We start from the raw sequence: 26,011 nt of genomic DNA, 5'->3' as shown, positions 1-26,011 counted from the left end.
AAAGGAAATCAGTTGCATGTATTATAGGTTGCTCCCATAGTTGAAGCTAAAGCATTAGCATTGATGCTACGCAATAATATGGTAGTTAAACAAGTATGTAGCCACTAATGTTGCAAATTATCCAAGCAGCATGGATGGTAGGCTATATAGCAGATAATGCTAACCTTTTAGCATGGATGCTAAGCAATTATATAGTAAAACCAAACCTAGCAGCAAGAATGTAGCCGCTAATGTTGTGGAAACTATCCAAGCAGCATAGATGCTAGGCTATATGGTGGAGAATGTTAACTTATTAGCATGGATGCTAAGCAATTATATAGTAAAACCAAACCTAGCAGCAAGAATGTAGCCGCTTATGTTGTGGAAACTATCCAAGCAGCATGGATGCTAGGCTATATGGCGGAGAATGCTAACTTATTAGCATGGATGCTAAGCAATTATATAGTAAACTAAATCTAGCAGCAAGAATGTAGCCGCTAATGTTGTGGAAACTCTCAGCAATATGGAAGCTAGGTGCTAATGTGTCTGACGCTAACTCACTAGCATGGATGATAGATGTTATCGTAGCATAAATGAATTAAGTAAATAAAAAGGATACCAGTAGCATGTAGTACAGGTTGCTATCGTGGTTGAAGCTCATTAGCATGGATGCTACGCAATAATGTGGTAAAATCCATCCTAGTAGCCAGAATTTAGCTGCTAATGTGGAGGATGCTAACTGATTAGCATGGATGCTAGGCAAAAATGTGGCCAAGTCAAACCTAGCAGCAAGAATGTAGCGGCTTATATGTGCTAGCTTAGCACATAGCAACAAAAAGGACAGGAAATATACAAACCTTTTGCAAAATAACTTTATTTTTTAAATTTGCCGTAAACACTAATTTCTTTTATTCCAAAATTACAACTTTGTTTGTTCACACGGTAGCGTGATCGTGAAGTATGACACTTCCTGTAAAATTGCACATAAAATTAAAAAAGCTTCTTTGTAAAATTAGACATTTGAATTATAAACATTTATTTTTCCGACCAATTGAAACGTTCGCTTCAAAGAGACGATAACGCCGACGTCGGAGGCTCCACCTCCTCGGCCACGCCCACTCGACTGCGAGGCCCCGCCTCCTCCCAACACTCCGCCCACGAGATGAGTCGCAAACATGTAAACATCCACTTCTGTACAAAAGAAACTTAAAAAAAACGACTGAAAATTAAATAGTTATTTTAAACATCGACTTTTTAAAGTGAAGAACTCAAATCTTTCGTTTCATGACGACGAATATTTCGTCCGTTTGATCCACTTTTACATAAAATAGTATTTTATTTACAAACTTGCAAAATGTTCACATCTTTCTCTTCACGCGATCTTTCTCTTTTTTTTTCCCGGTCGGTCGCCAGAGTCGCTCCAGATGTTTGTGACGCGTTATGGTTTCACTGTCCTGAGTTTTTAAAAAAACAACAAAGTATTTGTGTAGAAAAAGAGAAGAAACTGAAACTCCAGATATGGCTCGAGCGGCGACCTTCTCTTTCGCTCAAACAGGAAGTGGAAAGTAAACGTCTCTGAGCCCTGAGGTTCTCCGAAGTGCCGTCTTCCTGCGTACGACCCCCGACGACGAGTCCCAGATCTTACGGCTCGACGGGAAAAGTGCGGAACGTTTGTCGCGGAGCCTCGAGGGAAGTCACTTCCCGTCACTTCCCGTGTGCGCGTCGGTAAACGTCCACTAGAGGGAGCGCAAGAGCACGCCGGACAAACCAGGGGAAAACATCAGCGTCACACCATCGCCATAGTTACCAGATTAGCAGACGATTGTTGCGTTTATACGATAGTTGAGATAGAAACACAAACGTTTACGTCAAGAAAAAGTGAGTAAATAAAAGAGAGTAAGAGTGTGAAGAAGAGGAGGATGAAGGGGAGGATAGAAGGTTCTGGTCCTGAGGTCTACGTGTCGCGGGGCTCCAGCTTGACCGACAGGTCGAAGAGCAGGTTCTGGTTGTCGATGACCTGCAGCTGCCGGACGTAGGCTTTGGTCTGCAGGGCCGGAGACGGAGCCTGGTCGTGGTCCAGAGCTGTGGGCGGAGCGGCGTCATGAGTGACCACCAGAGGGCGACAAACACACACTCCTCACTCACCTAACTGACCGCTGCGGTACCGCCGGACGCTCCTGACCATCTCTGCCACTTTGTGCTGCAGAAGTAGAGTGTGAGAGTGTGTTTCTGTTTGTGTGTATGTGTGTGTGTGTGTATGTGTGTGTATGTGTGTGTGAGTGTATATGTGTGTGTGTATATGTGGTATATATATGTGTGTATGTGGTATATATATGTGTGTATGTGGTATATATGTGTGTGTATGTGTGTGTGAGTGTATATGTGTGTGTATGTGTGTGTGAGTGTATATGTGTGTGTGTATATGTGGTATATATGTGTGTATGTGGTATATATGTGTGTGTATGTGTGTGTGAGTGTATATGTGTGTGTATGTGTGTGTGAGTGTATATGTGTGTGTGTATATGTGGTATATATGTGTGTGTGTACGTGTGTGAATATATGTGTTTGTATATATGTGTGTCTGTATGTGTGTGTATATGTGTGCGTGTACGTGTTATATATGTGTATATGTGTGTATATATGTGTGTGTGTATATGTGTGTGTATGTGTGTGTGAGTGTATATGTGTGTATATGTGGTGTATATGTGTGTGTATGTGTGTGTGAGTGTATATGTGTGCGTGTATATGTGGTATATATATGTGTGTATGTGGTATATATGTGTGTGTATGTGTGTGTGAGTGTATATGTGTGTATATGTGGTGTATATGTGTGTGTATGTGTGTGTGAGTGTATATGTGTGTGTGTATATGTGGTATATATATGTGTGTGTGTACGTGTGTGAATATATGTGTGTGTGTATATATGTGTGTCTGTATGTCTGTGTATATGTGTGAGTATACGTGTTATATATGTGTATATGTGGTATATATGTGTGTGTATGTGTGTGTGAGTGTATATGTGTGTGTGTATATGTGGTATATATATGTGTGTGTGTACGTGTGTGAATATATGTGTGTGCATATATGCGTGTCTGTATGTGTGTGTATATGTGTGCGTGTACGTGTTATATATGTGTGTGTGGTCTATATGTGTGTATGTGTGTATATGTGTGTATATATATGTGTATGTGTGTACATGCATGTGTGTATATATGTGTGTATATATATGTGTATGTGTGTACATGCATCTGTGTATACATGTGTGTATATATGTTTGTATATATATGTGTATGTGTGTACATGCATGTGTGTATACATGTGTGTATATATGTTTGTATGTATGTATATATGTGTGTATATATGTACATACATGTGTGTATATATGTTTGTATGTATGTATATTTGTGTGTATATATATATATATATATATTATATATATATATATATAGTGGTATGAAAAAGTTTGGTCACTTCTGTACATTTTCATGATTTACTTTCTAAATCATTGGTTGTTTGGATAAAACATAAATTTATCTTATAGAAACAAACATGATATTTGAAAGTGAAATAAAGTTGATATGATTTACAGAAAGTGAGCAAGAATTATTTAAACTAAATGATGTGCATACATGTAGTCACCCTTATATCTTATTGATTGTAATATCTTTTGCACTAACTATTGGAACTAAAAATTGGTTTGGTAACCTCAGTGACCCTTGACCTCCATACACAGGTGAGTCCAATCATGAGGGTATTTAAGGAGGTCAATTGCAAGTGTTTCTTTGCATCTTCTCTGAAGGCATCATGAGCCTCAGAACAACTCTCAAACCTGAGAACAATGTTCAACATCATGGTTCAGGGGAAGGATATAGAAAACGATCTAGAGATTTAAGCTCAGTTTCAACTGTGAGGAACATTGTGAGGACTTGGAAGACCACAGGCACAGTTCTAGTGAAGGAGTGGCAGACCAAGGAAAATCTCAGGTAAACAGAGGCGCAGGTGAGAACCGTCACAGTCGACCCACAGACCAGCTCCAAAGACCTGCAACATCAACTTGATGTCACATCGTTCAACTGTTCACTTCACACAAGGAGGTGCTTTATGGAAGAGTCATGCGGAAAAAGCCTTTTCTCTGCACACGCCACATACGGGGTCGCTTGAGGTTTGCTGAAGCACATTTGGACGAGCCAGCTTCATTTTGGAATAAGGTGCTGTGGACTGATGACACTAAAGTTATTTGAGCATAACCAGGGTGTTATGCATGGAGGGAAAATAACACAGCATTCCAAGAAAAGAAGTTGCTGCCTACAGTAACATGTGGTGATGGTTCCATCATGTGTGGCCAGTGCAGGGGAGTCTTGTTCAAGTTGAGCATGGATTCCTCTCAATATCAGCAGATTCTGGAGAACATTGTCCAGGAATCAGTAACAAAGTTGAAGTTGCTCCGGATCTTTGAACAAGACAAGGATCTAAACTCTGCTCAAGATCTACTAAAGTTCATGCAGAGGAACAAGTAGAACGTTCTGGAATGATCTCCCCAGACCTGAATATTATTGAACATTTAAGGTGTGATTTAAAGCGTCCATGAAACCATCAGACCTGACTGACCTGGAGAGGATCTGGAAAGAAGGTCCAGAATACCTTCCACCAGAATCCAGACCCTAATAGGAAGCTATAGGAAGCGTTTAGAGTTATTTCTGAAGAAGATGCACAAAATATTGACTCATTTTTCTTTTGTGATCTAAATTTATGCAAATAATTTAGTTTAAATAATTCTTGCTCACTTTCTGTAAATCATATCAACTTTATTTCACTTTCAAATATCATGTTTGTTTCTATAAGATAAATTTATGTTTTATCCAAACAACCAATGATTTAGAAAGTAAATCATGAAAATGTACAGAAGTGACCAAACTTTTTCATACCACTGTTTGTGTGTATATATGTTTGTATGTATGTTTATATGTGTGTGTATATGTGTGTGTGTATATATGTGTGTATATATGTTTGTATGTATGTTTATATGTGTGTATATGTGTGTGTGTATATATGTGTGTATATATGTTTGTATGTATGTTTATATGTGTGTGTATATGTGTGTGTGTATATATGTGTGTATATATGTTTGTATTTATGTTTATATGTGTGTGTATATGTGTGTGTGTATATATGTGTGTATATATGTTTGTATGTATGTTTATGTGTGTGTATATGTGTGTGTATATATGTGTGTATATATGTTTATATGTGTGTGTATATGTGTGTGTATATATGTTTGTATGTATGTTTATATGTGTGTGTGTACATGCATGTGTGTATATTTATGTGTATATATGTTTGTATGTATGTGTGTATATGTGTGTTTATGTGTGTGTGTACATGCATGTGTATATATATGTGTGTATATATGTTTGTATGTATGTTTGTATGTATGTGTATATGTGTGTGTGTATATGCATGTGTGTATATATATGTTTGTATGTGTGTTTATATGTGTGTGTATATGTGTGTGTATATATGTGTGTATATATGTTTATATGTGTGTGTATATGTGTGTGTATATATGTGTGTATATATGTTTGTATGTATGTTTATATGTGTGTGTGTACATGCATGTGTGTATATTTATGTGTATATATGTTTGTATGTATGTGTGTATATGTGTGTTTATGTGTGTGTGTACATGCATGTGTATATATATGTGTGTATATATGTTTGTATGTATGTTTATATATGTGTGTGTGTACATGCATGTGTATATATATGTGTGTATATATGTTTGTATGTATGTTTATATGTGTGTATATGTGTGTGTGTACATGCATGTGTATATATATGTGTGTATATATGTTTGTATGTATGTGTATATGTGTGTGTGTATATGCATGTGTGTATATATGTGTGTATATATGTTTGTATGTATGTTTATATGTGTGTATATGTGTGTGTGTACATGCATGTGTGTATATATATATGTGTATGTGTGTACATGCATGTGTGTATATATGTGTGTATATATGTTTGTATGTATGTTTATATGTATGTTTGTACAAGCATGTGTGTATATATATATGTGTATGTGTGTACATGCATGTGTGTATATATGTGTATATACGTTTGTATGTATGTATATATATGTTTATATGTGTGTATATATGTGTATGTGTGTACATGCATGTGTGTATATATGTGGGTATGTGTGTATATATATGTGTGTATGTGTGTACATGCATGTGTGTATATATGTGGGTATGTGTGTATATATATGTTTGTATGTGTGTACATGCATGTGTGTATATATGTGGGTATGTGTGTGTGTATATGTGTGTATATATGTGTGTATATATGTGTATATATCTGTGTATTTGTGTACATGCATGTGTGTATATATCTGTGTATTTGTGTGTATATATCTGTGTATTTGTGTACATGCATGTGTGTATATATCTGTGTATTTGTGTACATGCATGTGTGTATATATCTGTGTATTTGTGTACATGCATGTGTGTATATATCTGTGTATTTGTGTACATGCATGTGTGTATATATCTGTGTATTTGTGTACATGCATGTGTGTATATATCTGTGTATTTGTGTACATGCATGTGTGTATATATCTGTGTATTTGTGTACATGCATGTGTGTATATATATGTGTATTTGTGTACATGCATGTGTATATATCTGTGTATTTGTGTACATGCATGTGTGTATATATCTGTGTATTTGTGTACATGCATGTGTGTATATATCTGTGTATTTGTGTACATGCATGTGTGTATATATCTGTGTATTTGTGTACATGCATGTGTGTATATCTGTGTATTTGTGTACATGCATGTGTGTATATCTGTGTATTTGTGTACATGCATGTGTGTATATCTGTGTATTTGTGTACATGCATGTGTGTATATCTGTGTATTTGTGTACATGCATGTGTGTATATATATGTGTATTTGTGTACATGCATGTGTATATATCTGTGTATTTGTGTACATGCATGTGTGTAAACTCACCATCTTCTCAAAATTCACGAGCTCACCATGAAAGGATTTACAACTCTCATGAAGAAACGTTAAGTCTGAGAAGAAACAAAATCATCATCTTCTTCATCATCGTCATGATCATCATCATCATCCTCTTTATCTTCATCATCATCTCCTTCATCATCATCATCATCTTCATCATCCTCATCATCTCCTTCATCATCTTCATCTTCATCATCCTCATCATCTCATTCTTCATCATCTCCTTCATCATCTTCCTCATCATCTCCTTCATCATCATCTTCATCATCCTCATCATCTCCTTCATCATCTCCTTCATCATCATCTTCATCATCATCTCCTTCATCATCATCATCTCCTTCAACATCTTCATCATCATCTTCATCTTCATCATCCTCATCATCTCCTTCATCATCATCTTCATCATATCCTTCAACATCTTCATCTTCATCATCCTCATCATCTCCTTCATCATCTTCATCATCATCATCATCTCCTTCATCATGTTCATCGTCATCATCATCATCATCTCCTTCATCATCTTTATCATCATCATCATCATCATCATCTACTTCATCATCATCACAATCTTCAACTTCATCTTCATCATCATCATCAACGTCTTCATCATCTTCATCTCCTTCATCATCATCATCTCCTTCATCTTCATCTCCTTCATCATCGTCATCATCATCTTCATCAACGTCATCATCATCATCTCCTTCATCATCTTCATCGTCATCAACGTCATCATCTTCATCTCCTTCATCGTCATCATCATCATCATCTCCTTCATCATCTTCATCAACGTCTTCTTCATCAACATCATCTTCATCTCCTTCATCATCTTCATCGTCATCATCATCATCATCTCCTTCATCATCATCTCCTTCATCATCATCATCTTCATCAACGTCATCATCATCTTCATCATCATCATCATCGTCATCATCTCCTTCATCATCGTCATCATCATCTTCATCAACGTCATCATCATCTTCATCATCTTCATCGTCATCATCATCATCTTCATCAACGTCTTCATCATCTTCATCAACGTCATCATCATCTTCATCTCCTTCATCATCGTCATCATCATCATCATCATCTTCATCAACGTCATCATCATCTTCATCGTCATCTTCATCTCCTTCATCATCATCTTTATCTTAATCATCATCTTCATCATCATCTTCTTCATCATCACAATCTTCAACTTCAATTTCATTATCGTCATCATCTTCATCTTCATATTCATCGTCATCATCATCATCATCATCATCACAATCTTCAACTTCATCATCTTCAGCATCACCATCATCGTCATCATCTCCTTCATCATCGTCATCATCATCTTCATCAACGTCATCATCATCTTCATCATCTTCATCGTCATCATCATCATCTTCATCAACGTCTTCATCATCTTCATCATCTTCATCATCAGGTACCTTTCAGCAGCAGAGGGGTGAAGGGGATCAGTGGGGGTCTGAGGCTGGACATCAGGTCTCTGTAAGACTTGTGGTTCCTGGACGGGTCCTGAATTGAACAAAGAGTTGATGATCAGTTCATCCTGCGTGAGAGAAGGATCCAGAACTTACCGCGATGCTCTCGAACTGCTGGAACTGTTTCCTGAATTTCCCGGGCAGACCCTGCAAACACACCCCACATCAAAACACGCTCGCCACACCCGGTGGGTCTCGTACCTCCCACGTGAGTCGCAGGCGGTTGACGGCAGGGTTGTCCAGGCCCAGAACCACAGCCAGGAAGGACAGCAGGTCCTGCTGCTGCTTGCACCTGTAACACCAGCATGTGAGCCCGTGTCCAGGCAGAGTGACCCCTTCCACCCCTGCAGAGTGACCCCTACCACCCTGGCAGAGTGACCCGCACCACCCCTGGAGAGTGACCCCTTCCACCCTGGCAGAGTGACCCCTACCACCCCTGCAGAGTGACCCGCACCACCCCTGCAGAGTGACCCCTACCACCCCTGCAGAGTGACCCCTACCACCCCGGCAGAGTGACCCCTTCCACCCCGGCAGAGTGACCCCTTCAACCCCTGCAGAGTGACCCCTACAACCCCTGCAGAGTGACCCCTACCACCCCTGCAGAGTGACCCCTTCCACCCCTGCAGAGTGACCCCTACAACCCCTGCAGAGTGACCCCTTCCACCCCTGCAGAGTGACCCTCACCACCCCGGCAGAGTGACCCCTTCCACCTCAGCAGAGTGACCCCTACCACCCTGGCAGAGTGACCCCTTCCACCCCGGCAGAGTGACCCCTTCCAACCCTGCAGAGTGACCCCTACAACCCCTGCAGAGTGACCCCTTCCACCCCTGCAGAGTGACCCCTACCACCCTGGCAGAGTGACCCGCACCACCCCTGGAGAGTGACCCCTTCCACCCTGGCAGAGTGACCCCTACCACCCCTGCAGAGTGACCCTCACCACCCCAGCAGAGTGACCCGCACCACCCCTGCAGAGTGACCCCTACCACCCCTGCAGAGTGACCCCTACCACCCCGGCAGAGTGACCCCTTCCACCCCGGCAGAGTGACCCCTTCCACCCCTGCAGAGTGACCCCTACAACCCCTGCAGAGTGACCCCTACCACCCCTGCAGAGTGACCCCTTCCACCCCTGCAGAGTGACCCCTACAACCCCGGCAGAGTGACCCCTTTCACCCCGGCAGAGTGACCCCTACAACCCCTGCAGAGTGACCCCTTCCACCCCTGCAGAGTGACCCCTTGCACCTCTGCAGAGTGACCCCTTCCACCCCGGCAGAGTGACCCCTACCACCCCGGCAGACTCACAGTGCGGCGATCTTGATGAACTTGCGGAGCAGCTGGACCCTCTTGGGCAGAGAGTGACACTGCAGGATCTCCGTGGCGACCCAGTGCTGCACCTCGCTGCAGCGCTGCAGTACCAGCTCCAGGTTCAGAGGGCGCCAGCGAGACTGTTCACCGTGGAACACATAGCAGATGAACTCCACCTGAAGAAGAGTACGTTTGTGTCATTAATATTGAACTATTATTAAACTATATATTGATATTTTCAAACTTCCATTGAATAATTGCAATAAAACATTCTTTATTGAAAGATTGAATTTGCTTTTATTCATTAATTAAATTCAATAATTTTGATATTTAAACATTGAATTATTACTATTTCATTTTTACACATATAGTTGGATATTATGATATCCAAACTATTTTTTCTAAATTCAGTATTTTTTTAATTTCATTCATTTGTTTTCAATATAAAACTTCACATGATCAGCAGCTCGGTGCTCTGTTGATAATGTCTGGCGACTCTATTATATACCATTTTTATATTGAATTTAAACGACCACGTTTTGAAAACTATTGACTTTAGAAAATATATTTTTGGATCATTGGATTCAGAAGAACAAACTCTACGTGTAAAATAAACTAGAGACGCGTCATGTGGACCGGGGCGCCACCTAGAGGCGGGTCACTGCACCTCGTGCACGCAGCTGAACAGCTCCCAGTCAAACGCCACCAGCTGGTTGGAAACCTCCTCCGCCGACATGTCGTGCAGCTTGCTGTCTCCCGGCGACCAGTGGATCTCCTCCGGAAGTGGAAGCTGCAGACACAGGACGTGACATCACAACCGCCCTCCACACGTGACCCGGGACACCCACCAGAGAGTCCAGCTCCGAGGGCTCGCAGGCGAACAGGTGCGTGTTGACGCCCAGCGTGGTGAAGACCGCCTCGTCGCTGGGCCGGAACACCGACTTGTCTGGCGGACAAACACAGGGTCAGAAAGCGGCGGACGGTGTGGCCCCTGAGGCCCCCGCGCCACTGACCTCCGGCGGAGGTGACGGCCACCAGGACCAGGTGACCCGGCAGCACCGGCTGGTCCTCGCTGTACTGGAGCTTCTCTCGCACCAGAGCCAGAATCTCTGCCACGCGACACGACAGGCGACTGCGGATGGTGACGTAGGAGTGGTCCGGCGTGTAGACGCGGCAGAAGACTGGACACAGGGAGCAGGGTCAGTGTGTGTGTGTGTGTGTGTGTGTGTGTGTGTGTGTGTGTGTGTGTGTGTGTGTGTGTGTGTGACCTACTCTCGTCTGAGCCCCTGAACGCCTCACGAGGCTGCAAACACGCATCGATGCGCCTGAAGTGTCTGAAGAGAGGACGGACCTGCTTCTTCCTGCGCTCCTTCTCCTCCTCCGAGCTGCACACACACACACACACACACACACACACACACACACACACAGTCAGTCAGTCAGAGGTCAGAGCTGATCTCATCTGAGTCTCACATGAGTGTCTGAGCTGCTCAACACAACACAAGATGATGGTCAGGAACTGGACTAACTTGTGGAGGTTTGTGTGTTTCCTTTCCTGTCTGTGTGTGTGTGAAAGTGTGTGTGTGTCTGTATGTCTGTGAGTGTGTGTGTGTGTGTGTCTGTGTTTAAGAATGTGCGTGTGTCTGTGTGGGACACAGTGTGTATTTCTGCGTGTGTATGTCTTTGTTTTTGTGTGTAGAAGGATGTTTGTTTTTTGTTTGTGTATGAGGGTGTGAGTTTAGATTTGTGTGTGCATGTGTGTGTGTTTGCGTGTGTAAAAGAGTATGTTTGTAGATGCAGGTGTGTGCAGGTGTTTGTGTGTGTAGATGTGAGTGTGAATATGTGTTTGCATGTAGATGTGTGCGTGTAAGTGTGTGTTTGTGTGTGTGTGTAGACGAACATGTGTGTATGCGTGTGTGTCAATATGTGTGTGTCTGTGTATGTCTGTGTATGTACGTCCTAGGGCGCCCCCTGGATCCTGTGGAGGAAGTGACTGGAGGGAGGATGCGGAGCAAGCTGGGCTCCATGAGGAGGAACTTGTCTCACCCTCTCCAGCACACACTGAGGGCATTGAGGAGCTCCATCAGTGATAGGATGCTCCATCCCAGGTGTGTGAGGGAGAGGTACCTCCTTCCTCCTGCTGCCATCAGACTCAACAACAAAAACACACCAAGATAACTATTTAACTGCACCTCTTGTTATTTATGTAAATATGATTGTGTATATATTATATAGCGCAGATTTATCTTTTATTCTATTTAGATTTTGTTTCTCGTTTTTATTTCTGGGTGTTTTTATTTCTCTTGCTGTTGTTAAACCGAATTTCCCCTCGCGGGACTAATAAAGGTTTTCTGATTCTGATTCTGATTCTGATGTTTAGGGGTGTGTATGTGAGCGTGTTTGTGTGTGTGCATGTGAAGGGGTGTGTCTGTAGGTGTGTGCGTGTATGTGAGTGTGTAGGTGTGTGTGTGTGTATGTGTGGGAAGGTATGTAGGGTTGTGTGTGTGTGCGTGTGTGTGTGAGTGTGTAGGTGTGTGCGTGTATGTGAGTGTGTAAGTGTGAGTGTGTGTAAGTGTGTGAGTGTGTGTAAGTGTGAGTGTGTGTAAGTGTGTGAGTGTGTGTAAGTGTGTGAGTGTGTGTAAGTGTGTGAGTGTGTGAGTGTGTGTAAGTGTGTGAGTGTGTGAGTGTGTGTAAGTGTGTGAGTGTGTGAGCGTGTGTAAGTGTGTGAGTGTGTGGTGAGTGTGTGTGAGTGTGTGTGAGTGTGTGAGTGTGTGTAAGTGTGTGAGTGTGTGTAAGTGTGTGAGTGTGTGAGTGTGTGTAAGTGTGAGTGTGTGTAAGTGTGTGAGTGTGTGTGAGTGTGTGTAAGTGTGTGAGTGTGTGTAAGTGTGTGAGTGTGTGTAAGTGTGTGAGTGTGTGAGTGTGTGTAAGTGTGTGAGTGTGTGAGCGTGTGTAAGTGTGTGAGTGTGTGGTGAGTGTGTGTGAGTGTGTGTGAGTGTGTGAGTGTGTGTAAGTGTGTGAGTGTGTGAGTGTGTGTAAGTGTGTGAGTGTGTGAGTGTGTGTGAGTGTGTGAGTGTGTGTAAGTGTGTGAGTGTTTGTGAGTGTGTGAGCGTGTGTGAGTGTGTGTAAGTGTGTGAGTGTTTGTGAGTGTGTGAGCGTGTGTGAGTGTGTGTGAGTGTGTGAGTGTGTGAGTGTGTGAGTGTGTGTAAGTGTGTGAGTGTGTGTAAGTGTGTGAGTGTGTTTGAGTGTGTGTGAGTGTGTGAGTGTGTGTGTGAGTGTGTGAGTGTGTGTGAGTGTGTAAGTGTGTGAGTGTGCGTGTGTGAGTGTGTGAGTGTGCGTAAGTGTGTGAGTGTGTGTGAGTGAGTGAGTGTGTAAGTGTGTGTAAGTGTGTGAGTGTGTGTAAGTGTGTGAGTGTGCGTAAGTGTGTGAGTGTGTGTGAGTGAGTGAGTGTTTAAGTGTGTGAGTGTGTGAGTGTGTGAGTGTGTGAGTGTGTGTGAGTGTGTGTGAGTGTGTGAGTGTGTGTAAGTGTGTGAGTGTTTGTGATTGTGTGTAAGTGTGTGAGCGTGTGTGAGTGTGTGTAAGTGTGTGAGTGTGTGAGTGTGTGAGTGTGTGTGAGTGTGTGAGTGTGTGAGTGTGTGAGTGTGTGTAAGTGTGTGAGTGTTTGTGATTGTGTGTAAGTGTGTGAGCGTGTGTGAGTGTGTGTGAGTGTGTGAGTGTGTGAGTGTGTGTGTGTGTGAGTGTGTGAGTGTGTGAGTGTGTGAGTGTGTGAGTGTGTGTAAGTGTGTGAGTGTGTGTGTGTGTGTGTGTGTGTGTGAGTGTGTGAGTGTGTGTGAGTGTGTGAGTGTGTGAGTGTGTGAGTGTGTGTAAGTGTGTGAGTGTGTAGGTCTCACGGGCAGTGTAAGATCTCGGTCCATCGTTGCAGTTTAAGAACATCCTCCACCAGCTCCGGGAAACGACTCAAGTCTTGAACCGCACACAAGTACAGATCCTGAACACACACACGCACACACACACACACACACGCACACACACACACGCACACACACACACACACACATGCACACACACACACACACAGTGAGCAGGTCTGTTGACATGAAGTGTGTGTCCTGTTGTCGAGCGTCACCTGTGGGAAGTGGTTGCTGCGTTCTCGCTCCTCCTGCAGGAGCTCCCTGAAGGTGTCCAGGTACTTGAAGGTCACGCTGAGGACGGCCTTCTTCCTCCCCACGCCCTCCAGACCTCCCTCCCCCCCCCTCCCCTCGCCGCTCTCCCACCCCTGACCCCCCGTCTGGAGAGAGAACCTGACGCTGGGTCAAGGAGGACACATTGTAGTGGATGGAAGAAGACACAAGGAGACAAGAGGGGACAGGAGGAGACAAGAGGGGACAGGAGGAGACAAGAGGGGACACCAGGAGACAAGAGGGGGCAGGAGGATACATTTACAAAGAGGGGACAGGAGGAGACAAGAGGGGACAGGGGGAGACACAAGAGACAGCAGGAGACACTAACAAGAGGAGACAGCAGGAGACACTAACAAGAGACAGCAGGAGATACTAACAAGAGACAGCAGGAGACACTAACAAGAGGAGACAGCAGGAGACACTAACAAGAGACAGCAGGAGACACTAACAAGAGGAGACAGCAGGAGACACTAACAAGAGGAGACAGCAGGAGACACTAACAAGAGACAGCAGGAGACACTAACAAGAGGAGACAGCAGGAGACACTAACAAGAGACAGCAGGAGACACTAACAAGAGACAGCAGGAGACACTAACAAGAGGAGACAGCAGGAGACACTAACAAGAGACAGCAGGAGACAGTAACAAGAGACAGCAGGAGACACTAACAAGAGGAGACAGCAGGAGACACTAACAAGAGACAGGAGGAGACATCAGAGACAGCAGAGACAGGAGGAGACATCAAAGACAGCAGAGACATCAGATACAGCAGAGACAGCAGAGACATCAGAGACACCAGAGACAAGAGGAGACATCAGAGACAGGAGGAGACATCAGAGACACCAGAGACATCATAGACAGCAGAGACATCAGAGACATCAGAGACAAGAGGAGACATCAGAGACAGGAGGAGACATCAGAGACAGCAGAGACATCAGAGACAGCAGAGACATCAGAGACACCAGAGACATCAGAGACAGCAGAGACAGGAGGAGACATCAGATACAGCAGAGACACCAGAGACAGCAGAGACAGGAGGAGACATCAGAGACACCAGAGACAGGAGGAGACATCAGAGACAGCAGAGACATCAGAGACAGCAGATACATCAGAGACAGGAGGAGACATCAGAGACAGCAGAGACATCAGAGACAGCAGAGACATCAGAGACACCAGAGACATCAGAGACACCAGAGACAGCAGAGACAGGAGGAGACATAAGAGACAGCAGGAGACAGCAGGAGACACAAGAGACAGCAGAGACATCAGAGACAGCAGAGACATAAGAGACAGCCGAGACATCAGAGACATCAGAGACAGCAGAGACATCAGAGACAGCAGAGACAGGAGGAGACATAAGAGACAGCAGGAGACACAAGAGACAGCAGAGACAGCAGAGACATCAGAGACAGCAGAGACATCAGAGACACCAGAGACAGCAGAGACAGGAGGAGACATCAAAGACAGCAGAGACATCAGATACAGCAGAGACAGCAGAGACATCAGAGACACCAGAGACATCAGAGACAGGAGGAGACATCAGAGACACCAGAGACACCAGAGACATCAGAGACACCAGAGACAGCAGGAGACACAAGAGACAGCAGAGACAGCAGAGACAGGAGGAGACATCAGAGACACCAGAGACAGCAGGAACAGGATACTGTTGCAGGAGGAACTGCTGGAACTTCTCGGCGGTGAGGAAGATGGGGTGAGTCAACATGAAGTCGTCCAGAAGAGTTTCTGTGAAAACAATACCAAACGGGGACACGTGTCATTCTCGTTGCCATGGCGACGTGGCGTGCGCGCCGCAGAGTGCCGGTGACATAACACGCCACGGAGCGTTTGAGACGGAGACGCCGTCGGGACGAGGGGGACGCGTGACCTTCGACCTCAAAGATCCAAACAACAACAACAACAACAACAACAACGACGACGACGACAAAGTGATGCTAAACTAGTGCGAACAGGAAGAGCTTCTCCTCTTCTTCTCCTCTTCCTCCCACTCTTCGTCTCATGTCTGTTGAGAGATGGTTGCTATGTGAACAGCTGCTGGAGAGCCTCTTCACACACACACACACACACACACACACACACACACACACACACACACACACTTGAATAAGTAATAGCTGAGATGCAAACGAGTGGGCAGTGTTTCTATTGCATCTCATGTTGCTGAAGGAATAGTTGTCTTTCACTCACACACACACACACACACACACACACACACACACACACACACACACGGTTCTGAAAGAGGTTCTTCTGGTCCGCAGCACGAGTCTGGACAGAACCAACCGCTCGCACCAATCACGGGCCTCCCTTGAAAGAACCCGGAAGAACCAGAACCGCCTCAGACGGCCAGTCCGGACATGCTAAGCAGCAGAAAAGAACACACACAGGTGTGTCGCTGCTGTTGTGTCAATAATATATGGAAGTGTGTGTGTGTACCGGGTGGAGAGGCGTTGCCGTGGCGACTTGACTGACAGGCCTGAAATTATTCGGTGGAGAAGCAGGATTGTTACCTGTCAGGATTTACCTGCTCCGGGTCTCACACTCACTCGCATCTTAGTGGACGGGTTACGTAACACACACACACACGTACACACACTCACTCACTCACACACACACACACACACTCACACACACGTACACACACACACACACTACAGGGCGTCAGATTTACGCCGGATCTGGTGTGACCCGCTCACCTGTGCAGTGAGTGTAACGTTTCCCGGCGACGCTGTCCAGCATCATGAGGGTCAAGTTGTCGGGGGTGTCGGCATGAATGGGCGTCCCCCCTCCTCCTCCTCCTCCTCCACCTCCTCCTCCTCCTCCTCCTCCTCCTCCTCCTCCTCCTCCTCCTCCCGTCTCCATCACCAAACTGGCCTCTGAACTCTGCTCATCGCTGGACAGAGACGGCGAGCGAATGTCGCCGGACCCGGAGCCGCCACAGGGCGCCGCCGGGACCAGACCGGTGGCCGAGGGCCAGGACGGGGGGTCCTCGGTGTCGGGGCTGCGGACAGGAAGTGATGCGTGAACACGAAACACGGAAAGAACACGAGAAAACGTGTGGAGATCTGAACCCGTCTTTCGGTTCTGACCCGGTTTCTGACACGTTCAGAAAGGTGGCCACCAGGGGGGTCAGGTGTTGTGGGACAGCACCAGAGGTCAGCACGAGGTGCGACACCAGGGGGCAGCACCCCCCACTGCGTGACGTAGTCAAGTCAAGAGCGCACAAATATTTACGTTGAGTGAATAAAGCGCCATTATTCGGGACGTGATCACGTGACGAGCAGAGATTTACGCAACAGAACAGAATCCCGTAAAAATCCCGCAGGTTCTGAACAGGTTCCGGAGCAGGTTCGCGGGCCGCATCTCACCTGAACACCTCTCGCGCGAGGCCGGTCTCTGGCGACGTCTCCCGGAAAAACGGCACGACCCGGGACAGGCTGGCCCTCCTGCGGGACGATCCGGTTCCGCCGCCGGTCTTGTCCGCCACCCCGCCGACGAAGCCCCCGGCCCGGGTCAGCGCGGTGGTCTGCTTCTTCAGGAACTTCTCCAGCGGCTTCATCCCCGCCGGCATGGTGGGCGGTGTGGGGGGGCGATGGTGCGGAGGTGGATCGGAACCGGGTCAGCAGGTTCCTACATCACACGGGGTTCTGACGGGAGGCTCGGTTCGACGGCAGGTTTAACCCATCTGTGAGGAGGCTCGCGCTCTCTCGCTCGCGCGCGCGCACGCGCTCCCCCGGTTCGGTACCGGTGTTGATGTTCTGCTCGCGTCAGGAGCCGCTGGTGCTGCGCAGGTTCGGGCTCCGGGCCGGGCTCACCTGGAGCAGGAACGGGTTCGCGGTGCGTTCGCGTGTCGTCGTTTTTTTTCCAGGCAGAAACCGCAGCGTCTCCCTCTCTCTCCCCCCCCCCTCGCTCGACCAGGACACGCCCCCTTCCTCACCCCCGCGCCTCCCGCGAGCTGCTGCAGTTGCGCGCTCCCGAGCCTCGCCGGCGGCGCGCATGCTCGCTCGCGCCCGCTGCTGTAAAATTGATGCGAGAACAAGAATCCCTGACGACAGAAGACGTCATCTTCTGTGGCACGATGACGTCACGTCCCCGCGAGCTGCTGTCACCCGCGTCAGGTTCTGAGCGGGAGACACGAGAGGTTCCCCGGCCAGAGTGGAGACGAGAGCTCGCGAGGGCTTTTTTAGTAGGTCAAGCGAGAACATCTACTGTACGGAGTTTGTCGAGATGACGTCATAGTGTTAGAACGCATGAAGCGACGTGAATATTTTAGTTATTAACTTAACTAAGTTACATATAACCACGTGATTATTTCCAGTGAATACCCTGTAATTATCGGGTAGAAAATGATATATAAATATACGATATAAATATTTTCCAGCACGAACCAAACTAACTGATGACGTCACGAACAGAAAGTCCAACTCGAAGGTTTGTCGTCACTTTATTTACATCTCGGTTGTATTTACAACCTGCGGTGTTGAACCTGCAGCCTGAACATAGATCCTCTTGAAATCAACAAAAACAAACTCAATAGCGCCCCCAGGCGGCAGACACAGGAACTGGAATCTCTGGAGCGATCGCGTCACAAATCTTATATTCTTTCGACCGCGGTTGCCATGGAAACGGACAGAATCCTTTCTGGAAACATAAAAACTAACGAACGAGAGAATTAAGTCACTTGTATATAAAAAACAAAACAAAAAAACGCCAGAGTTTGTTGTCGGGGGGGCGGGGTCAGTCGCGGGGTCAGTCGCCGGACCCTCAGGAGCAGACGGGTCACTCCGAGGCGAAGTGGACCTCTGGAGGGGGTTTGATGGAGACGGGCTGAGAGGTGCGTCGGGGGGGCGAGGGTTTGGGCTGGGCCTGCTGCTGCGCCGTGTCGTAGTACGTGACCCCGCCGTACGTGACCTGGGCCTGACCCTGGAGGAGGAGGAGGAGGTCAGACAGGTCATCGACAGGTAAGAGAGTCGAGCGTCAACACACCTGTGGCGTCGGGTACATGGCTGGATACGGGAAGGTCATGACGCCCGGCGGCGGGTAGAAGGGCGGCGGCGGCAGCAGCTGCTGAGGCTGTCCGGGCGACAGAGACACGGGGGGGCCGCCGTAGAGGGCGGGGTTGGCGATGGGGGCTCCCGACTGGTGGGGGTGCAGAGCTGAGGGAGAGAGAGCGGCGGGCGTCAGAAACGTGGCGCCGCCGATGCGACCGGAAGAGCGACTCACCTGGGTGACTGATGTGCATCTCCGGCTGGACCAGCATGCCCTGGGGCGGCAGGGGGGCGGGGCCTTCGCCGTGAGCGTAGATGGGTCCCTGGTACGACACTGGAGACACAAGAGTGGACGTCAAAGAGAGGCGGTCGCCCCGGCGGACCCGAGTCTTACTGGGCTCGTAGTAGTGACCCTCCATCACGCCCAGGTGCATGGGCGGGGGGGCGGCGTCCGGGACCGGCCGCTGCCGCTGCGACGAGTAGCGCTTCGCCCGGTTGGTGCTCATGTCGTCCATGTTGGAGAACTGAGGGGGGGTGGCGGGCAGGTGCAGGGGGTTGGAGAGTCCTGAGGAGAGACCAGAACCACTCGTGAGACCGTCGACCTCTGACCCGACCCGGGAGACTCACCCTTCATCTCGGAGCGGATGTAGGAGATGGGACTCTGGATGTACGACGTCGGACTCTGGCTCCAGTTCTGTCGTCCCACGAGACTCAGCTGGGCCACGTCCTGGTCCAGTCCGTCCAGCCCGCCCGGCGCCGGCGTCGGGCTCGGCCCGTCCACGCCGCCGGACCAGCCCTTGCCTCCCCCCTCCCCGGGGGGAGTTACGGCCGCCGGCGTCTCGTCCACGGACGTCTGTTTGCTGCCCAGGTCCGCGGGCCGGGAACGAGTTCTGCGGGCCAGAGAGTACGACTTCCGCTCCACCGGCCGCTCGGTGGGGGGTGAAACGTCCCCGCTGGTGGTGGTTGTGGGGGAGTCCTGGTGGGAGGGGGGTGCAGCCCCGCGCGGGTCCTGAGGTTGAAATCCGGGCGGAGGTGAAACTGCAGCAGAGACCAGAACCTCTCGCTCCCCCTTCCCCCGGCCCACCAGAACACTCTCCACCGAAGAAGAACCAGACCTCCCACGGCCGCGGTGTCTCTCTCCGACGAGTTCAGGGAAAACCTTCAACCCCGCCTGGTCGTGGTTCTGACCCACTTGTGTGTTTGCGTCATTGTTCCTGAACTGGTTCTGATGGGCCGGTCTGCCACGGGGAGCCGCCTGCCTGGAGCTGTAGCCGCTCCGCTGGGAGGACGAGATGTGGACCGAGGACGAGGTAGGGGGTCCGGAGGGGGGACCGGCTCGACTGTTCTGCCACGACCGGCCGGGACGCTCGGCGCCGTCCCTCCAGCGCTTGTCTCGGCCCGGAGACGAGGTCTGACTGCGGGGACAGACGAGTCGTCAACACCTGAGAACCGTCGACGCGTCCAACACGAGTCTCTCACCGTGGCCGTCGCTGCCGCATCCCTCGCTCGCCGGCGCCGCCGCCGTTGCGGATGTCGTAGCCGTAGATGGCGATGAGCTCCTCGCGGCTCTTGGGCGCCTGCTCCTCCTCTCGGAACCGGTCGTGCTCCCAGCGGCCCTCGTCTTTCCACAGCTTCCGGTTCCTTCCCTTCGGTCTGGAAAAGAACGGGTTCAGCTTCATGTGGCGGGTCGGGACACATTAAAGAACCGGGTCGGTACCTCTCCTCCTCGTGGGCGTGGCCTCTGACGTCGTGCTCGAAGAACAGACCTTTCCGGGGAATGTAGGCCGGGTTCTTGCGGTCCTCGTCGTCGTCCAGCTTCTGTCCGGGCTTCCCTGCGCTCTTGGTCTCGGGTTCGTCGGTCGACTCCTGCAGGAACAACTCAGCTGCAGTTCATCGTCGTAGCGCCCCCTGCTGTCGCCTCACTTCTCATCTGAATTATCTGGTTGTTGTGCACGAGACCACCACACGGTGGCGCCATCACTCTGGCTAATATAACGTCCTGATGTGGACACGAGTTTAAACTTCACGCACCTGTCCGTCTCCACTCTGTCTCTCTCCTGCAGAGTTGGCCTTCTCCGTGGACTTCCTCTCCTCCTTGATCTTTCCTCCTTCCTCCTCCTCCTCCTCCTCTTCCTCCACAACGACATCCTCCTCTTCCTCCTCCTCCTCCTCCTCCTCCTCCTCTTCCTCCTCCTCCGGATGATCCTCCTCAACAGCTTCCTCAGCCGTTGGCTTGGTGTCACTGACGGCTGCAGGTTCTTCATCACTGAACTGCTCCTCTTCCTCCTCAGGTCCCTGTGAGGACCAGAACCACATGAGTGTGACCGATAAAACCTAAGAAACCAAAACCATTCCAATGGTTCCTATCCGTTCACCTCGGAGTGGGAGCCGGCCTCCTCCTGGTCCGCGCTGTCGTAGTCCGTGAGGACGGCTGTGGACGAAACAAGACGGTCACATGACTTCCTGTGGGAACACCTGAAGGTTCTGACGAGTCTCACCTTCACCTGCTCCGTCCTCGCTCTCCTGCAGGGACGAGAGAAGGTGTCGTCAGTTAAACATTCATCAGCCTCACTTGTCCGTTAACATGTCATGTGACCAACATGTCATGTGACCAACATGTCATGTGACCAACATGTCATGTGACCAACATGTCATGTGACCAACATGTCATGTGACCAACATGTGTTACAGAACCTGGACCAGCTCCGTTTGGGACGATAAATTTGGGACGGGAAAATATTGATACAGCGATATTAATATTTAGGTATTTTTTCCCACGATAAGGCACCGATATTTAACAGCACTGTATAGTTAATTTAAGTTTGTTACCAAGCCATGTCCTCCGCAGCTAAATGAACATTGAGGTCCCGCATGTTACCGCCGGTGACTGAGGACGAGAGGATACAGTGAGTCCAGCAGCTTTTAAAGCTGATGTTTGGACATATTTTGGTTTGAAAACAAATGAAAGTAGTTACGACTTCAAGAGTCATGTGGTCTGTAAATACTACAACACCAGAGTCAAGTACTGGACAATACTACACATATATACTTGTTACTACACTATCACAACACCAGAGTAAAGTACTGGACAATACTACACATATATACTTGTTACTACACATATATACTTGTTACTACACAATCACAACACCAAAGTTAAGTACTTGACAATACTACACATATATACTTGTTACTACACTATCACAACACCAGAGTTAAGTACTTGACAATACTACACATATATACTTGTTACTAAACTATCACAACACCAGAGTAGAGTTCTCTCCAGCACCCCCATGGACCCTCCTACACTCTCCTCTTTTCTCTCACTATATCCTCCCTCACTCCTCTCCTTATACATCTGTCTATCCCCCCATCCTTCCTCCCAGCCGGTCAAAGCGGCAGGCCGTCAACAATGAGTCTGGTTCCGCTCGAGGTTTCTGCTTCTAAAAGGAAGTTTTTCCTCGCCATTGCTCACTGTACAGTGTTTTGTTTCTTGCTCTTTGTTGAATTGCTGGATCTATTTTTCCTTAATCAACTGTAGTCTTATTTCAACTGTATAGTGTCTTGAGATAACTTTGTTATGATAAGACACTTTAAATAAAATTGAATTGAATTGAAGTACTGGACAATACTACACATATATACTTGTTACTACACTATCACAACATCAGAGTCAAGTACTGGACAATACTACACATATATACTTGTTACTACACTATCACAACACCAGAGTCAAGTACTGAACAATACTACACATATATACTTGTTACTACACTATCACAACATCAGAGTCAAGTACTGGACAATACTACACATATATCCTTGTTACTACACTATCACAACACCAGAGTCAAGTACTGGACAATACTACACATATATACTTGTTACTACACTATCACAACACCAGAGTCAAGTACGCGACAATACTACACATATATACTTGTTACTACACTATCACAACACCAGAGTCAGGTACTCAACAATACTACACATATATACTTGTTACTACACTATCACAACACCAGAGTCAAGTACTAGACAATACTACACATATATACTTGTTACTACACTATCACAACACCAGAGTCAAGTACTGGACAATACTACACATATATACTTGTTACTACACTATCACAACACCAGAGTCAAGTACTGGACAATACTACACATATATACTTGTTACTACACTATCACAACACCAGAGTCAACTACTGGACAATACTACACATATATACTTGTTACTACACTATCACAACACCAGAGTCAACTACTGGACAATACTACACATATATACTTGTGACTACACTATCACAACACCAGAGTCAAGTACTGGACAATACTACACATATATACTTGTTACTACACTATCACAACACCAGAGTCAAGTACTGGACAATACTACACATATATACTTGTTACTACACTATCACAACACCAGAGTCAAGTACTGGACAATACTACACATATATACTTGTTACTACACTATCACAACACCAGAGTCAAGTACTGGACAATACTACACATATATACTTGTTACTACACTATCACAACACCAGAGTCAACTACTGGACAATACTACACATATATACTTGTTACTACACTATCACAACACCAGAGTCAAGTACTGGACAATACTACACATATATACTTGTTACTACACTATCACAACACCAGATACAGTAGATCCTTGTCGTCATTAGGACTTTCTTACAAGAGATTAAAGACACAACTGAGGTAAAACACATTTGATTTCAGTCCAGAAGCATTTTATAAATAAATAAAGAAGTTAATCATGTCTATGTTCACGATCAGACAGTCTTTGGGCAGAATAACTCAAAAACGGATGAACAGATTAAGTGAACAGGTGCGCAGAGACATCCAAACATGAACACTGACATGAGATCAGTAACACCTGGATCATCAGGTCAGGTGCTCGTGACACCGCGGTGTGTGACGGGAAGATACTCGAGAACAAACAGAACATCTGACCCGGTTTGAACGAGTTCAAGTCGAACCGTCGTCGCACGAACAGAACCAGAACTTAACGGGTCAGTCCGCCAAGGAGACTCCCCGTCACTCAACACCACCGGATTGACGCCCAACAGTCGCCATGACAACAAAACCCGGTTCCTCGAAACCGTTCGGTGGCGAACATGTCGCTGTTCCTGGAGCGGCTGGTGAGCAGGTTAGCTTCTCCACTAGCTACTCACACACTCGGACTCCACGTCCTTCTTCTCCTCCAGCCGGCTCACTGCCACCTCCACGGGCTCCGGCTCCCGCACTCGGGCCTTGACCGTCGGCGAGCCAGACCTCGCCGCGTCCGACCCGGAGCCGGACTCGTCGTCGTCCTCGCTGTCCTGAGACGCGCGCCTCCTCCTTCGCCGCCGGTCCGCCATCTTAGGGCTGGAATGAGCGAGCGGAAGCGCGAAAAGGATTGTGGGAAGTCAAGTGTCTTCTTCGCCGCTCTGTGACGTCCGACACCGCCCCCTGCTGGCGTAGACGAGACCCTGCGCTGATTGATTGTACGTTCAACTTCTAGATCTTAAATATTGATTAAAGATGTAAACTGATCAATGACGCGTTGTGTTGTTGATTTTAATGTAGCTTTATTTCCCGTCTAAGGATAGCAACATATTGTTTAATTGTCCACAGTATATTAAAAGATTAAAATGCTCCAATAAACATACAGCCATCATACAAACACTTAAGAATATTTATTTCCATGACAACCTGTTTCCCTCTTCAGACAGGATACTGACACAAGTGTACAAAAATAGTATTTAAATCCAGGTTTAAAGTGAAATACAATCAAAGCATATTTGTTGCGTTTAATCATTAGAATGCTTTGGTTAAAATAATCCCATACAAATGCATCATGAGGTCATCGGTTTGATGACCATCATCTGTACATTGTGACGTCCTGGGAGTCGACTTCCTGCCAGTTCGCCGCGATCGGCGTCGAAAGTCTCCAGTGGGACGTCAACACACTGAAGGTTCCAGCGGTGAAGCAGCGACTCCAGACTCCAGTCAGCACTGAGGAAGAGAGCCACACATCGATCAAAAACGACCCATCATTTAGATGATAGTCCAACTGTACCTTCTCTCCTGGTAGGTGGTCCAGAACTGAGCTGCAGGATTCTTCCTCAGAAGGAAGGAAACCATCAGCAGCACGTCCTCGAAGTCTGGCGTGAATCACATCGTTTGAAAAGGCAGTTTTAATTTCAAAATACCGATTTACCTTCTGGCTCATAAAACACGTCAGATCCCAAAATGAGATCCAGGTGAGGCAGCTGGACCAGGTCGGGCGACACCTCACCCCAGGTGAGACCCACCGTGACCACCTCCTCTAGACCGTTGGCACGGCAACTGTTGACGCAGTTCTTGAGAGAGTCCGGGGATCTGGAGCTGTCCGACAGTATGACCCGAGAACCACAGCTGGCTGCCACCAGACCAGGGAGCGCGACCCCAGCGCCCAGCTGCACACAAACACACAACCAGAACAGAGTCCAAACACATCCATCTGTAGTTAATACCTCCAGAACTGTGAGGTCCTTCAGATCCCGTCTGCGTGTCCAGAGGTACTGAGCCAGAACCACAGCACAGGGCCACACGTACATCCCGAACCTCGGGTCCAGAACCTGGAATAGAAACATGTACTTGTGTAACAAGCTTGTGTAACTTGTGAAGGATTCAATGGTCAATAATGTTGACAAGAGTCATCCGGGGTCACAGGGGTCACACATGTGTTTTTAAATAATAACAATATAACGACCTCTGGGATGGTGACAGAAAGTCTCTCAACATCCTGGTCCTCAAACGTAAACACTTTGTAGGAAACGTCTTTGTCCATTCTTCTGCCGAGTTGACATTTTCTTCCTCTTTTAAAGAACGAAACCGAATCAAATGTGTGACATAGTCGTAGCTGCGCTGCGAACTACTTCCGCTTCAGACGTCAGAAGCAACCAATCAAATCGCTTAGAAGCGTCTGGCGGGAAGCGGTTGTAGCTCGTCCACCAATGGAACGACGGGGTTT

The 26,011-nt window shown here is 47.3% G+C and overlaps 3 protein-coding genes across 3 annotated transcripts; all 3 read right to left on the bottom strand.

Moving 5' to 3' along the window:
* Positions 1-835: 835 nt before the first annotated feature.
* Positions 836-17,874, bottom strand: rapgefl1 (Rap guanine nucleotide exchange factor (GEF)-like 1). Its single transcript, XM_087808850.1, has 16 exons — positions 17,356-17,874; positions 16,684-16,988; positions 15,634-15,712; positions 13,916-14,090; positions 13,680-13,777; positions 11,065-11,177; positions 10,806-10,973; positions 10,641-10,738; positions 10,460-10,582; positions 9,790-9,968; positions 8,692-8,782; positions 8,587-8,637; positions 8,437-8,524; positions 6,995-7,059; positions 2,125-2,179; positions 836-2,061 (listed from the first exon to the last, which is right to left on the bottom strand). The coding sequence occupies exons 1-16, from the start codon at positions 17,556-17,558 to the stop codon at positions 1,934-1,936; spliced, it is 2,019 nt and encodes a 672-aa protein (XP_087664976.1). The 5' UTR covers positions 17,559-17,874; the 3' UTR covers positions 836-1,933.
* A 538-nt stretch (positions 17,875-18,412) lies between these two features.
* casc3 (casc3 exon junction complex subunit) lies at positions 18,413-24,576 on the bottom strand. The gene is made up of 11 exons (XM_087808847.1): positions 24,189-24,576; positions 21,474-21,498; positions 21,351-21,406; positions 21,007-21,270; positions 20,693-20,841; positions 20,455-20,628; positions 19,603-20,390; positions 19,370-19,540; positions 19,211-19,309; positions 18,974-19,143; positions 18,413-18,910 (listed from the first exon to the last, which is right to left on the bottom strand). The coding sequence occupies exons 1-11, from the start codon at positions 24,372-24,374 to the stop codon at positions 18,767-18,769; spliced, it is 2,226 nt and encodes a 741-aa protein (XP_087664973.1). The 5' UTR covers positions 24,375-24,576; the 3' UTR covers positions 18,413-18,766.
* A 97-nt stretch (positions 24,577-24,673) lies between these two features.
* Positions 24,674-25,910, bottom strand: mettl23 (methyltransferase 23, arginine). The gene is made up of 5 exons (XM_087808872.1): positions 25,751-25,910; positions 25,512-25,616; positions 25,217-25,454; positions 25,076-25,160; positions 24,674-25,011 (listed from the first exon to the last, which is right to left on the bottom strand). Exons 1-5 carry the CDS (start codon positions 25,826-25,828, stop codon positions 24,852-24,854), a joined length of 666 nt encoding a protein of 221 aa, XP_087664998.1. The 5' UTR covers positions 25,829-25,910; the 3' UTR covers positions 24,674-24,851.
* Positions 25,911-26,011: the final 101 nt, after the last annotated feature.

This window comes from Callionymus lyra, chromosome 15 (assembly GCF_982586985.1).
Source record: "Callionymus lyra chromosome 15, fCalLyr1.hap1.1, whole genome shotgun sequence".
In the NCBI taxonomy this organism is placed as follows: Eukaryota; Metazoa; Chordata; class Actinopteri; order Syngnathiformes; family Callionymidae; genus Callionymus; species Callionymus lyra.
This window is presented reverse-complemented; position numbering and strand designations above follow the sequence as displayed.